Source organism: Sorex fumeus, unplaced genomic scaffold (genome assembly GCF_029834395.1).
Source record: "Sorex fumeus unplaced genomic scaffold, SorFum_2.1 ptg000061l, whole genome shotgun sequence".
NCBI lineage: Eukaryota > Metazoa > Chordata > Mammalia > Eulipotyphla > Soricidae > Sorex > Sorex fumeus.
Genome location: NW_026606118.1, coordinates 11771548 through 11787092, shown reverse-complemented (window position 1 = coordinate 11787092; position 15545 = coordinate 11771548). Strand labels below are relative to the sequence as shown.

The 15545-nt window shown below is 45.4% G+C and overlaps 1 protein-coding gene across 9 annotated transcripts in view; it reads right to left on the bottom strand.

Moving 5' to 3' along the window:
• SYNE1 (spectrin repeat containing nuclear envelope protein 1) overlaps nucleotides 1–15545 on the bottom strand; it is a 566819-nt gene that overhangs the window by 23179 nt on the left and 528095 nt on the right. For 7 of the 9 annotated variants that reach the window (XM_056125930.1, XM_056125931.1, XM_056125932.1 and 4 more), the window contains 7 exons: nucleotides 14712–14899; nucleotides 13420–13570; nucleotides 9620–9802; nucleotides 9246–9383; nucleotides 5153–5344; nucleotides 3391–3724; nucleotides 1646–1714 (listed from right to left, as the gene is read on the bottom strand). In XM_056125930.1, coding sequence (XP_055981905.1) covers nucleotides 1646–1714; nucleotides 3391–3724; nucleotides 5153–5344; nucleotides 9246–9383; nucleotides 9620–9802; nucleotides 13420–13570; nucleotides 14712–14899 — 1255 coding nt within the window. The remainder of the gene's footprint in view (nucleotides 1–1645; nucleotides 1715–3390; nucleotides 3725–5152; nucleotides 5345–9245; nucleotides 9384–9619; nucleotides 9803–13419; nucleotides 13571–14711; nucleotides 14900–15545) is intronic. The other 2 variants (XM_056125933.1, XM_056125938.1) reach the window with 1 other exon arrangement.

The window sequence follows — 15545 nt, the reverse complement described above, 5'->3', positions numbered from 1 at the left end:
TCGCACGGACTTGCTTGTTTCAAAAGTGACCCCAAACCAGGCAAAAGCTAGTTCTAGCACTTCCATCCAGGCAAGCTCTTAGCTTAAAAATCCATGCACAAAAATTTATAAGTCTACAACTGTACCTCATGGTGTCTCACTAATAAAAATTTTTTAAAAAATTTTAAAAAATTAGAAAATAAGTAAAAAAATCCATGTCAGCTCTCCTTTTCTAGAGGAAAGTTTAGGGGGGTGCGCATGTGTGTGTGTGTGTGCGTGCATGCACATATATATGTGTGTTTGTGTATGTGTCACAGTCTTTGGCCTGGAACAAGAAAGAATATCAGAAGGCAGCTAGCGCAGAGTGGAAGCAGAACAAATATTAGTAAGCTTTAAATCTGGAAAAAATCCTCACTGAGCATCTTGGAGTAGTTACCAACCTTGGCAATTCTACTTTACACCTTGTCCTTTTGCTTTTCTTCAGATGTTCAAGGGTAAACTCAAGGGCTGCTCATTCAATAACCCATGACCATGTATGTTCATGCTCTGTCCTCTCCACCATTACCAAATAATTGAATTCTAGTTTTTTTTATTGCCACATTCAGCTAGTTGTAACCCCCAGCCCCCTTCTGTCCTTACTTTTTCTTGTTTGGGGAATAGTGCTAACTTTGGATGAAATAACAAGTCTATAGATCTTGGTAGGATACACACTTCATTCCAAGTTATTTTACATGGTAAGATGTGCTCAGGGAAAATGACACACATTTTAGAGTGGAACATCTGATCTCACTCTTTGTCTCCATTGTGACCCCTGGATTCAAGGAGAGGACACCATGGGGTCAGGGTCACCCAAGCAGCTGGGCATACTGGGGACTTGATTTCTGACTCATCAGTGAGAATGCTAGAGTCAGTGCTGCCACAACAAGAGGCTTCAGCACTAAAAAGCACAGTTCCTGAGTGGGAACATCAGTACATGAGGAGGGCGCTTGACTTGTATGCTGCTGATTGGGGTTCAATCCCCAGCATCCCGTACTGTCTCCTGAGCCCCACCAGGAGTGATCCCTGAATAATGAGCCAGGAGTAAGTCCTGAGCACCAATGGGGTGTGAACCCACGGTCATGGTCACAGTCCTCCCATTATTCATCGACTTGCTCGAGCGGGCCCAGTAACGTCTCCATCATGAGACTTGTCGTTACTGTGTTTGGCATATTGAATGGGCGAGATACTCTCGGTAGCTTGCTGAGCTCTCCAAGAGGGGCGGAGGATTTGAACTCGGGTCAGCCACGTTGGCCGCTTGTAAGGCAAATGCCCTACCGCTGTGCTATTGCTCCAGCCCAAAACCAAATAAATAAATCAATAAATCCCACGTTTCTCATCTCTGATTTTCTACCACTAATGGGCACTGTCAGCCTCACAAGACTGATGGGCACTGGGGCAAGCTGAGAAGTTATCTCCTTGCACTTGGTTCTTGAAATCTAATTATTGGTATTGACCAACCAACGGTTGGCTGTTCTGTTCGGCTTTTCCCTAGCGCAGCAGTGAGGGTGGAAGGTTCTGTCTTTCCATGCGTGCGCACAGAGCTGTGAGAGGCTCAGCAGAATGAGCTGAGAGAGAGAGAGAGAGGGCTGTTACAGGCGCGGCAGGCTGCTACGGCTCGGGTGCCTACCCGCAGAGTTTTGGATGGCCTTTTCTGTGAGTTTTACATAGGCCTCTGGGCTTTCAGGAATCGTTACATCTGCAAAGAGAGCACAGACTAAGTTGACAGCTAAATTCTGGAAACCTCAATTCCTTAGGCAGGAAAATCACTTTCAGAGGGAAAAGGAGGCCGTGGATCATTCGAGAGAGTGCCTCAGTGCTCAGACTGAGAGGGCGCTAGGAATCAGCTATGGATCCTCACAGAAACCTTGCACAGAATACAGAATCCTGCTCCCATCTTATTGATGAGAAAACTGAGGCTCAAAGGAACTGCCCAGTCTCGATGACTGCTAAATGGCAGAAGTGGGATTTCAACATAGACGGTCCAATTCTAGAACAGTGCATCTAAATACAAATAATGGGGGTCAAATATGCTATTCCAAAGGTTCCAACAGCCACATCGAAAGAGTGCTAATAGAAGAAAATCCATCTTAACACTGAGTACCACCAAGTCCGCACATTCAAATGATAACTCGGGACCAGCATGTCCACCATGAAAACACTGCCTTATATCGTCCTCGGTGGTTGAAATCCACATGTCCTTGCATTCTGGATACAGCCCATCTCAGTTACATCAGTCACACAGTAGGGCTGCCTATGACTCTCGTGGCCAGTGGCTGTATGTCAGACCCACTGCCTTCCCTGACAAATGCCTGTTAGGCTGCTCTGTAAAGCAAGACTAAAATGACAGAAACCATCTCCTCTCTCAATAGGGGCCCTGGGAATCCAACGATGCATGAGGAGGAAGAGGCAGAGATGCCCTTGAGAGCCAGGGTGCATGGGTGCATTTGCCAGAGCCACCCCGTGGCCACCGAGTCCACATTCGCTCCTATTCACCTTCCTATCACCACACTCCTCTTTCTCCGCCTACTCTCTGCACTCCTTGGGTTTGATCTTTGAGAAGCCTGTTCTGTGTGATCTCCACCCATCCCTCCATCAGAGACATGCTCCTACCCAAGTACCATGCAAGTCTGCCTCCCTCACCCAAACCACGTGTCTCTGCTGCGTTACCCCCATCCCGCTACTGGCTTGGCCCTAAGATTCAGAACACGCCCAACTGAAGGCACTGTCTTTCTTTGCCTCACGTTCCTGAATTCCCCAACCTCACCAGTGCCCCAACGTTCTCTCCTTTCACTGGCTCTGGAGCGTTCCCTGGGCTGCCCAAACTAGAATATCTCCTCCATCCTTGGACTTCTCCTCCCTCATCTCTCATCTCTCCTATTCCCAAGGCTGCTTCCTGAGTGCAGCCTGGCAGGCATCTGTGCCTTGGATTTGGGGACACTGAACCTGGCCTCTCTCCCTCCCAATGCTCTCCCCTTCTTCGAGCTCAGCACAGGTTCTTCAGGAACTGCAGCTACTGAGATGCGCTCCCTAGAGGGAAGGTAGAGACTTCGAGGCCACCGTGGGTGGCTATTCTGGTGCTCAACATCCTGCCTTAGCTGCTTCTGTGGACCAGCTGGAGCATCTCCCCGTTGCTCCCCTGTGTGCTCATCATGTATGAAGAACACAAGACCTGGATGCTAATTCACGGTCATGCTGACTTTTGCCACCACATCCATGTTCACTCATACCTTTAGTGTGATGCCCCAACTGGGAGAGGAGGCGGCTAGTTCGGCCAGTTCTCCATGTGTTTTTCAAACCTTTCCCCAACACCCCAAGTCCTTCTCTGGGATGTGCAGCCCCGAGATTTGCAGGGGGGGGTGCGACCTCTCTCACCTGCCAGGCCCACGGCTCCACGCAGGAAGAAGTCTTTGTCTTCGGGCCCCTCCTCATCCTCCGAGGGCAGTGCTCCGGACACGGCCGACTCCAAGTCCCGGCTGAGATCGTAGTCGTGGTCCCACTCCAGGGGGATGGAGTCCACGCTGGCGGGGGTGTCCCGGCCGGAGGGCTCGCTGCGGTGGGGCTGCGCGAGCGAGAGGGAGGGGTTGGAGGAGGGCTGTGGGGACGGGCCGCCATCGGCAGAGGTCGGGTGCCAGTGCAGGCCGGAGAGGGCGGCGGAGTCATCCAGCTCCAGCTCCCGGTCCGAGAGGTCATGCTCATCGTCTGCGAGCTAAAAACGCAATCAGCCAACTAAAAACGCGATCGCCCGGGACAGCGGCCCCGAGCGCCCAGCTTCTGCTCTCATCACCCCTTAGCACTCAGCTGCTCTGGGTACCTTCTCGGCCCTGTTGGAATGGCTCCCTCGGCAAGTGCAGAAAAATTGGGGGGCGAGAGGTGCAGTGACAGGATGGCAGGGTGGGCGCTTACCCAGGTTCCCTCCCTGGCCTCTGATGGGGTCCCCTGAGCATCACCAGGAGTAATTCCTGAGTTCAGAGCCAGGAGTAAGCCCAGAGCATCACGGGTGCCGCACAAAAACCAAACCAACAATCCAGATTTCTTTGAAGAACAACTTGCGAGTGAACTTACCAACATCTCTTTTATATCACTGCCACAATAAAAAAAATCCTCTTAAAACATACTTCAAATATCTAACTATTACCTAGTCTTTGGAGATAGTGCCATGCGTAAGGCACTTATACTTGGATGCAGCAGACCCAGATTCTATCCCCAGCACCCCATGGGGTTCACAAGTCCTGCCAGGAGTGATCCCTAGGCACAGAGCAAGGAGCAAGCCCTGGGCAAGCTGGGTGTGCCCCACACACGAAGAAAAAAAAAGCCATCTACGTTCGACATCTGTGATATAACAGGTGCATAATAGCTCGTAACAGGAGCAAAAGAAAATTACAAAAAAAAAAAAGCACCCTGAGCTGCTCTTTATTTTTCTAACCTCATAGGCTTGGATACAAAAATCTATTTTATCAGAGAAGATTCCCCACATCCTCAAAAATTTTCTAACATCCTTAGGAGATGTTAGAAAATGAAGAAGATGGAAGAGAGTGGGAAATTAGGAAGGGGGGGGAGGGAAATCAATAAAACAATTTCGCCATCTGAGCAACTGCTCATATATGACTCATGCTCACCCTTTTCCTTCTCCCACAAGATTATACCTCTTCCCTAAAGCTATATGTCAAGGACTCTCCTAAGCTTTTCACATGGGTCTTAGTGCATTTGGTGTCCAAAACAATCCTTTCAACAAGGCTCATGATGTTAAACCCATTTTACGGAGCCAGAGAGACAGTAGAGAGGGTAGGGTGCTTGCCTTGCATGCAACTGACCCGAGTTTGACTCCCTGGCACCCCCAAGGGTCCTTGAAACTACAGCCAGGAGTGAACCCTGAGCACAGAGTCAGAAGTTAGCCCTGAGCACCTAACTGGGATGACCTCAAAATCTGCCCCCCTCAAAAAAAAAATAAATAAAAATCACCCAAACTACTTTACAGTTAAGAAAACTGAGACAGGAGGTGTGAAGTACCCTGCTCAGGCTTACAAGCACCTGGAGTGGGACAGAAAACGCACAGGGCTACCTCCCCCGTGCCCCCCTCCCCCCCGGGATTCACTCTCCCCTGCTGAATGACAACGGACAAGTAAAGGCTACATACAGGCAGGCGAATCAGCTTCTTGTGGTAGCGTTCCACGCGCCCGAACACCTCCTGGCAGTAGCGACGAAGCTCGTCCAGCTCCTCCTCGATGACGGCCGCGTCCAGGGGCTCACTCTTCTCCATCAGCTGCTCTCCCTGTGCGATGATCTGCTCGATCTTGTTGTGGTTCAAGGAGATTTCCTGCTGGAAGGCCTAGAAGGGCACACGTCCACCGTCATTTCTTTTTTCTTTTTTTTTTTTCTCTTTTTGGGTCACACCCGGCAATGCACGGGGGTTATCCCTGGTTCATGCACTCAGGAATCGCTCCTGGCGGTGCTCAGGGGACTATATGGGATGCTGGGAATTGAACCTGGGTCGTTCGCATGCAAGGCAAATGCCCTAACTGCTGTGCTATCACTCCAGCCACCCATCATCACTTCTTTTAATGTGCACTTTGGGTGTTTAATACTTAGAACAATACCACTGGGGAAACGAGATTTTCTACCCTCTAAAAGCTGGGGCATTATTACTTTTGAAAATGAAACACCCAAAAATATCACTGGAGGATCCAGAGAAATGGTTAAGTGAGTAGGGAGCTTGCCTCGCATGTGACGAATTGGTTTGATACCTGGCATCCCCTATGGTCCCCTGAGCCAACTAGGAGTCACTCTTGAGCACTGAGTAACCTCTGAGCACTTTCAGGTGTGGCCCCAAACAAAAACAAATGCCAGCCCCCTGAAAAGGAACAACAGAAACCTAAACTAAACAAACTATATATATATATATACATATATATATATATATATATATATATATATATATCAGAATAGGAGTTGGAAAGGGAACTGTTAGAAATTTATGACCAGAAAGGTGTCTTTGGTTAACAAAATTTACCACCACATACAGGGTAGATAGAGAATCACAGAAGAAGCAATGAAGCCAACCAGAACAAGGGCCCTGCTGGTCTTCCCAGATGCAAAAACTATAGACTTACTGCAGAACTTCTCAACACATTGAACATCTGCAGGCTTATACTTCAATATTTAATCTTAGAGTTCTTGACATAATCTTAATGCATTCTTTTTTTTAAATTGAATCACAGTGATAGACACATTTATGAAGTTGTTCATGATTGGATTTCAGGCATATAATGTTCCAACATCCATTCCTTCCCTAGTGAACTTTTCCCACCAGCAGTTGGTCCCAGATCCCTCACTTGTCCACCCCCCTCCCGCCTCCCACCTTGTCCCACTGTCTGCCACTATGGCAGGCACTTTTCTTCTCTGTCTCTCTCTGTATCTCTCTATTTCTCTCTCCCACTCTCTTTTCTTCACTCTCTCTTCCCTTTTGGACCTTGTCATTTGCAATACAGATAATGAAAGGTTATCAGGTATTTCCCTTTCCCTGAGCCCTGAGCCTCTCACACACTCTTGAGGCAAGCTTCCAACCACTGACCTGTCTCTTGGCCTCTGTTTATCCTCACTTGGATATTAGTCTCATACTATAAATATAAATCTCGATACATTCTTGATTTATCAAGAATGACTAAGACAGGCTGTTGTGAGTAGGAGAAGGAATGTGGGAATATCGGTAGAAGGAAATTGACATTGGTGGTGGGATTGGTGCTAGAATATTGTTTGTCTAAAACCCAGCTCTGAATAACTGTGTAAATCATGGTGTTTTATTACAATTTTTTTTAAAAAAAGAATGACTAAGAGAAACCACCCAAATGATAATATCATAAATTCTTTTCAGATGAATATTTTATTGTTTCAGAATTTAGGCAAGAAAGGTTACAGTGCTCTGAAAGAATCAAGAACTCCAGAGGATGATTTAGAGTCATTCTAGTGGGTTGAAAAGAGTTCTACTACTAGGGACAAATTTCAAGGGATACATTCCAATTCATGCCAATGGAAACAGGTGAATAGACTATTTTTCTATGATACTTGAAACACGGGAAACTGTCCAATAATGGAAGAGATTTCCAGGGAAGAAGGCAGAGTTGCAAAAAGTTTTATGACTTTGTCTGAGTAGCACTGTAGCACTGTCCTGTTGTTCATAGGTTTACTCGAGTGGGCACCAGTAATATCTCCATTGTGAGACTTGTTACTGTTTTGAGCATATCGAATATGCCATGGGGAGCTTGCTAGGCTCTGCAGTATGGGCAGGATACTCTCGGTAGCTTGCCAGGCTCTCTGAGAGGGATGGAGGAATTGAACCTGGGTTGGCCGTGTGCAAGACAAATGCCCTACCTGCTGTGCTACTGCTCTACCCTTGTCTGAGTACAAAAAGAAAAGAGTCAATGGCCACTTGGTAGAAATGTCTTCTCAAAGGTCGTATATATTTGTCCGTGAAATAACTTGGGGGCATGGGGTGAGGTGGGTAAGGAAGGAAATGTGGACAAAAGATGAGGATTTATTAATTTGTGAATTTTGCTCAATCTGAGAAACTCTAATGAAGGATAACTTTCTTGCCTTACTGTAACAACCATCGGTTAGAAATCATAACTATTCTTTTTTGTGTTCTTTTGCTTGCTTGCTTTTTCTGAACCATACCTGGTGGTGCTCAGGGATTACTCATGGCTTGTGGGACTATATGGTGTGCCAGGAATTGAAACCAGATCAGGTGCATGCAAGGTAAACCCCTTACCCACTATACTGCCTCTTTAGCCTCAGTTCTTTAAAATACCTATCGTGGGCAAATTTTAAGCTTGTAAATTACTCAAACTGTTTAACCCTTTTTGCTTTAGGGAATCCTTATATTGAATGGATAACCTGCCTAATTATTTTAAAAACATTTTAATATTGTGATGTACCAAGCTGTTCATAATACAGTTGTTTCAGGCATTCAATGCTCCAACACCAATTCTACTATCAGTGAGACTTCCCAGGCTTCAACGCACCCCCAAGTCTGCCCCTTCAGAAGGGACAAATTTACTTCATATGGCTTATTAAAACATAAGGGCAAATAGAATTATAAAAAAAAAGATCAAGAAAAGTCAGTCTGTAATAATTGTTATTTTATCTCACAATGGTGTGACTAAAGTTATTGTCTGAGGTTTTTCTGGGCTGGTTGGTGCTAGTTGCGCCTTCCGGGTTATTGTTTATGTGCACTGAGCTTTGTGGGCTTCTATGCAACTTTCCCATCAGATCTGCTGTGATCCTATAGGCTGAAGGTACTATGCACTTTGGAGGTGTTGCTTCAGGAGCTGAAACGTTTAGCAGCTTGATGAGGTTCAGTTGTGGAGTTAGGCTGTTTCTATGTTGGGGGTGTCGGGTGTGGGTGTGGGCTGCTGTATCTTCAGGCCGGAAGGGAAATATGAGAATATCCTGCTTAATTAAATGTGCAATTAGCTTCTGTGTTTGAATTATATAGGGAAGCATATAAAATGTGCTTAACAGTGAAAATTTGTTACCCTGGTATCTGAAAATATAGACCATGTAAAATAAACCTCCAATGTAAGAAAGTTGTTTTGTTCTGGAACATGTCGGTCAAAGTAACTCTCTGAAAGTGGTAAAAAAAACCAAAACAACCAACAAAAGAGAAGGCCTCTAATACCTTGCAAATAATCATTAGCATTAAGAATAAAGTTTATATGGTAGTGGTTCTATGCTAATGGTTATAATTCTGGGAAGTATTCTTTTTTGGCATCTTGAATATCCTTTGGATTTCCTGATATTTTCTCATCAAGAATCACTATTTTTTTCTTTGCTACTTTGCTTATTTGGTGATACCTGGTGATGCCCAGGGGTCACTTCCAGGAGTACCTAGGGAACCATGGAAAGCCTGAGCTGTCACCACACATAGGCTATAACTCTACCCCTTTATAGTTATATCCTCAATCCAAGGACTAGTTTTTTTTAATATCAAGGTTCTTGGGGTAAAGAGTGCTCAGTGGTATGAATATACCTGGCACACAGTAGCCTGTTTTCAATCCCGGTACCAAATGGGCTTCCAAGCATCACCAAAATTTAATAACTCTGTCTTAAATGAATAAAAAAATAAGTAAAAAAATATTTTAAAGCAAAGCTCTTTACTGAAAAGAACTAAAATTCCCTCCCTCTCAAATATTCTTGGCAGCAATTATTTGAAAACAACAACACGCATATCTTACCTTGAGTTGCTTTATTTTAGCCTGGACATCACACTCAGAAAAATGCTCAATGTTGGTGAGCTGCAGATCCATCTCTGTCAACCACACCAGGATGCTATCCCGGGCTGTCTCAAACTCCTCACGCTGGCCAATGAAGTGCTAGATGTGAAAAGTGAAAAAATTCAACTGTAAAATGTCACATCCAAATACTGAGATGCCGCGGTCAACGCCAATATTCACTCCACTGCAAAATCCCTTTCTCTCCATGCCATGAGAACCCCTGCTGGCTCTCTGGCCATCACCATCCCACCAAATCACTCAGTGTCTTAATGTTGGTTCCGGGGGCCCAGCCCTGCCCCCTGGCCCTCAGTGCTATGGTGGCAGTCAATAGAAACCTTGAGTCTGCGCAGGATGGAGGTGACCCGCTTCTGCAGGTTGTCCCATCGCTGGTTGCCTTCATGCACCATCTGCTTCAGGCTGCAGGCTGAGTCAGTGCGGTTCTCTCGGGCCAGGCGGCGATACTGCTTGTTGATGAGTTCTAACTGAGTCAGGCTCTCGTGGACCTGGCGCTGGAAGGCCTGAGACACAGAGAGGTGGGTTGGGAGGAGGCGGATAAGAAAAGGGGCTCTCAGCCTGGGTGCACCTGGGTACACCTCCACGGCAGGAGCGAGGAGGGGGGCAACCTTGTGGCCCAGACAGAACCAGAGCATCTCAGGCCGTTGCTGCTGAGGGCACCTCCTTTGGCTGGTTCATGGCACAAGGACCAGTGTGGCTGGAAGCAAGAAAATCATGATGGGCAAGAGTCCATAGAAATAAATGTGCATAGGGGTTGGAGAGCTAGTACAGTGGATAGGGTTCAAGTGCTTGCTCTGGGTTTAATCCCCAGCACCTACAGGTTCTCCAAGCAGTGCCAGGAGTGATTCCTGAGCTCAGAGCCAGGAGTAAGCCCTGAGCACAGCCAGGTGGAATCTAACCCCCTCCAAAAAAAGAGTAAGAGAAGTAAATGTGCATATATTTATAGATGCATATGGACACAAATGTATATCTAACACATATAGAAATAGCTTTCAGAATGGTAGCCAAAAAAACCCCTCATGAAACTATATATATATATATATATAACTATACATATATATCACTGTATCACCACTGTCCTCCCGTTGTTCATCAATTTACTTGAGTGGGCCCAGTAACATCTCCATTGGAGACTTTGTTGTTACTGTGTTTGGCATATCGAATACGTCATGGGGAGCTTGCCAGGCTCTGCTGTGCGGGCAAGATACTCTCGGTAGCTTGCCGGGCTCTCCGAGAGGGGCGGAGGAATTGAACTCAGGTCGGCCATGTTGGCTGCATGCAAGGCAAACGCCCTACCACTGTGCTATTGCTCCACCTATATACATACATATATGTATATATGTATATATATAATGTAATATATATATTTATAAGCTACTGAGAGTATCTCGCCCGCACAGCAAAGCCTGGCAAGCTACCCGTGACGTATTCGATATGCCAAACACAGTAACAACAAATCTTACAATGGAGACGTTACTGGGCCCGCTCGAGCAAATCGATGAACAACAGGAGGACAGTGCAGTGATATATATATATATATATATATATATATATATATATATATATGTGTGTGTGTGTGTGTGTGAAAAAGAAAGGAGTTAAAAATCACCTTTCCCCAAAAGTCTTCTGAACACAAGCTAACTTTCAAACACTTTAATACCATACAATCAAACTCACACCCTTGGAGCGGTTTCTATTCCTTTGCTGCTGCTCCCATGAACCAACAATTCCATTATCATAAACCCCAAGACCCGACGCCCCACTTCCACAATAGAGTCTATTGATCCTGGAGGTTTCCTTAGGCAAAGCGTAGACTCAGGAAGGCAACCTACCCTTTCCTCTTCTCTCTACCGTACAGAAGAACATGAACATGCAGTAGAAAGAAGTGAAATGCATGATGGATGCTTCTATCTGCACTGGAACATTCTCTAACCACTGGACTCCGTTCACAACCCACAGGTTCAGTCTCCTATGATTATATCTAACACACACATACTCACAGAGCTTATGAGCCCATGGCTCACCCCTCTGTCTACATGTGGCCTCCTTTCTGCCTGCCTGCAACATTCTGAGAGGCATCTAAGAGTCTTCAGCCGAATAAATCTCACCTCCTAGTCCATAAGGTTTGGTGACTTCCCTGGACAAGAAGAGGTAAGAAGGGTTGTGCTTTGGGGATGACTAGAAGTCAGAACATATGGGGGTGTCACCAAGGGTGGCCTGAGACTAGACTCAAGCTGGTTCTGTTTTTGTTATTTATTTCTGTCTGTAACACAATGAGGCACCCTACACACCATGCAGTCTGGCCATATCTCAACCTGAGCTGTGTACTCTCAGCTTTTTCCCCCGTGGAAAAGCCCATGTTATTTCTTAAAACACATTTCTCTCTCTCTCTTTCTCTCTCTCTCTCTCTCTCTCTCTCTCTCTCTCTCTCTCTCTCTCTCTCCTCCCTTCTCCCTCCCTTCACATTTCTCTGTGTAAATTTCTTGAAATAAGACTGCTTTACTTTTAAAAATAATTAACGGAGACAGAAATAATGAATGATAAAATAATTCATTATAGAAGCTAGTGATAGGGTTAATTTTAGGGCTAACTTCTTGCCATGAAGTCCAAGAGTCTAAAATAGCATCAAAAGAAATCTTGTACAATCCTCTTGTAATCTAAGCCAATTATAGAAGGACTCATTTAACCTTTAGGAAGCCGAGTGTTACAGTACTGGAACATTCCTATTTGCTCTGGTCCCTATCGGGGGAGCCTGAAATCTACAATATGGCTTATTTTGTCCTTTCACTATAATTTTTCTATGAGAAGACCTCTTAAGATAGAAAAAATAACCAAACTTAGAGGCAGAGTTACATATAAATCCATATTTATGGATTTGAGTCATGCATTTCACATAATCTTTGAACAATTTTATAAATTCATAGAGCTGCTCCTCTAGCTTAGAAGAAGAAACAAAAACCAAACCACATCTTTCCTATAACTGGAGCAATGAGGTGGGGTAGAAACAAATCCAGCAAAATTTGGTTGATCTGTCTTATTTGGGCTGGAGCAATATAGCACAGTGGGTAGGGCGTTTGCCTTGCACACGGCCCATGCAGCCCACCCGAGTTTGATTCCGCCACCCCTCTCAGAGATCCCAGCAAGCTACCGAGAGTATCTTGCCTGCACGGCAAAGCCTGGCAAGCTACCTGTGATGTATTCCATATGCCAAACACAGTAACAACAAGTCTCACAATGGAGACGTTACTCGAGCAAATCGATGAACAACGGGAAGACAGTGCTACAGTGCTATAGTGTCTTATTTGGCAATACTTTAAGGATCATGGAACAGAATTAGCAACTGAGAATGACTTTTGTCAGCTAAATCAGACACATGTATGGGACAGTTTGCTTGCAGTCTATTCATCTGCCAGAGGACGTGAAGAGAAAAGAAACTCCTGACTAGACAATAGTCTAACTAACACTATCTCAGGTTCTCTGTGAAAAGCAGAGGCAGTTGAGAAACTGGGGTCCCCTGCCCTCGCTGTGACATAGAAGAGCCATGGACAGGCAAAGAAATGAAATGAGTGACTGAATAACCCCTTATGAATGTGATCATTGTGCTGCTATATTTGTCTCTGCATGATTAAAAAGTTTCAGTGACTCACCATGGTACTGCCCTCCACCTGGGATTAGTAATGGATTGCAACTAAAATGCTGTATTCCATGCTGAGGCCAAATCAAACTTACCAATGGCTTGGAGATTATGTATGTATGTGCCAATTCGGTAACAAGAAAAAGGGAAAAAAAATTAATTTGGAAGACAGATACAGTTTGACCTCCGAGAAGATGAGTGGTTAATTGCAGATGTTTATGAATGAAAAACAATGCCAGGATCTTTGAGGAGGAACTGGGATTCTTGTCCCCTACTAGAATGTGTCTTCTTCATTAATTTGCACATCATTATTGATAACCTCAAATTAAAATGAAAGCATCCTCTCTGCCTTATCAGCCTACAGAGGAGATGGTCGCCAGGTGACCATCCAGCTATCTGAATTAAAAATGGGGACACAAAGCATCAGTTTCTCTCCCGGGATATGCAGAGTCACCACTACAGCAAAACAAGGACAACAGAAATCACCTCAAATTTCTTGAGCTCTTCCTTAGCAACTGTATAGAGCACCCCAGAAGTGCTGGGGAAGGCAGCTGTCCTTTCGGAAATCTTCAGCCAATCTTCAAAACGAGAATAATCATCCAGAAACTTCTGCCACAATCGCCAGGTCTCTTCGATTCTGAGGCAGAAAATGAAAGAAGCAACTCAGGCTGAGCAGGGTAGTTCCCTCGCTGGAGCCCACTGGACGCCCGCCAGGGGGTTAGGAGTACTCTTGGCACCAAATGCTGCCCCCCACAGCCTCCGGCCAAGCTGGACCAGAGCAAAAAGGGGACAGCTGTTGGCGTTAAAAGGAAACAGCTGCCTCTTTCCATCCTCCTTTCTTCCTTTTGAAAACGCATGTCCTGTAGCTCTGGACTTGGAATTAACCGAATTGAGAACTATAAACATATAATGTGATTGCTCTGGAGGCAGACAAGGGGATTTCAAAATGCAAGACCACATCAGCAGGATGGGCTGCTAAAATAAAACTGAGCATGAAAATCCATTTAAATCCAACATGAAGTCACATGAACCCAGGCCCATCTGTGTCATGAAACCAAACATTGCTTTTCTAAAGTTCCTTCTGGACAACAATAAACTTCCTCTGGCTATGCCTTAAATCATGGTGATAATCTTCTAATACAAGTTGTTACTTCACTGCATGTCAAGGGCTGGGAAATGATTGGTTAGATTCTTTGTCTTCATTTTCTTAAAAATTTTACTCCACATGGGGTGCCATATGGAGTTCAGGGAATTTAAACCAGGTCAGCTGCATACAAGGCAAATGCCCTACCCACTATATTATTGCTTCGACCCCACTTTATTTTAAGTAAATAAATGTTACTGGGCTTGAGTGATAGTACAGCAGGGGAGTATACTTTCCTTGCTTGTGGCTGACAGGGATTCAATCCTTTGCGCCACATTTGGTCAAATTCACCAGGACTGATCCCTGAGTACAGTGCCAGTAAGTAAACCCTCAGCAGCTGGGTGTAGCCCCCAAACCAAAACCAAAACTAAAATAATAAAACGTGACTGTCATGATGTTTGCTTGGCAATGGCACATTTTTGATTTTTCTGATGGTGATTTAAACAAGGTCAGGCATGACTTGCAGTTCTCGATTACCTCGAGACCAACTTCTACTGCTAAGTACAGGCAGACAATGGCGAGTCTGGGCAACCTGAGACACGAGATTAGAAAGAAAGAGCTAACAGGGGGTAGGCTCAGGGATGGGTCCTTCCTCTTCCCTGCGTGTGGCAAGCATCTGAATGGCACAGCTTACTTGAGCCTGCGCTCCATAGACATGGCGCAGATGTTCCTCCATCGGCGGTCCAGGTTTCGAGTCGCCTGCTGGATGGAGTCACACTCGGCATCCGTGGCACAAGCATCACAGTCGTGCAGGAGAACTTCACACAGGTTGAGCACAGAGGCCACGCCTGTGCTGTGCTTCTCGATGTCTCGCTGAAGGTCCTGCAGGGGATGTGACAGGTAGGACTCAGCACCGTGAGCAGGGGAGAGAAGGTGGCAGCATTCACAGACAGAGACATGATTAGGCAAAATAGTGACAAATATTTCCTGAAATGCCTGAGGCTCCTTGAACTCTACTTCTGCATGCATTTGTGGGATATATAAAAAAATTACTATGAAACTAATATCCAAGGCCAGGGAAAATGGGCCAGGAGGATTGGTCAGTGGTTGGGAATTATCACAAAGGTGTAGGGAATGGAGGGTAGTTAAGATAAAGGAGGGTCCATTATGACATGTTAGTCACAACGCAGACTCTGGACAAGAACTGAGTATTGAAAATAGGTAAAGGGATATACATAATAAACCTTCAGCATCTGTATTGCAAACCATAATACCTAAGATGACAGAGAGAAAGAGAGAGAGAGAGAGAGGAGAGGTATCTGCCACAAAGGGCTGGTGGGAGGTTTAGAGGGAGGGTGGTGGGAGGGAAACTGGGGACATTGGTGCTGAGAAATTACACTCGTGGAGGGACGGGTGTTGGAACACTGTATAACTGAAATCCAATCATGAACAGCTTTGTAATGCTCTATCTCACGGTGATGCAATAACATAAAAAATCAACATTAAAAATACTGATATCATCCCATCC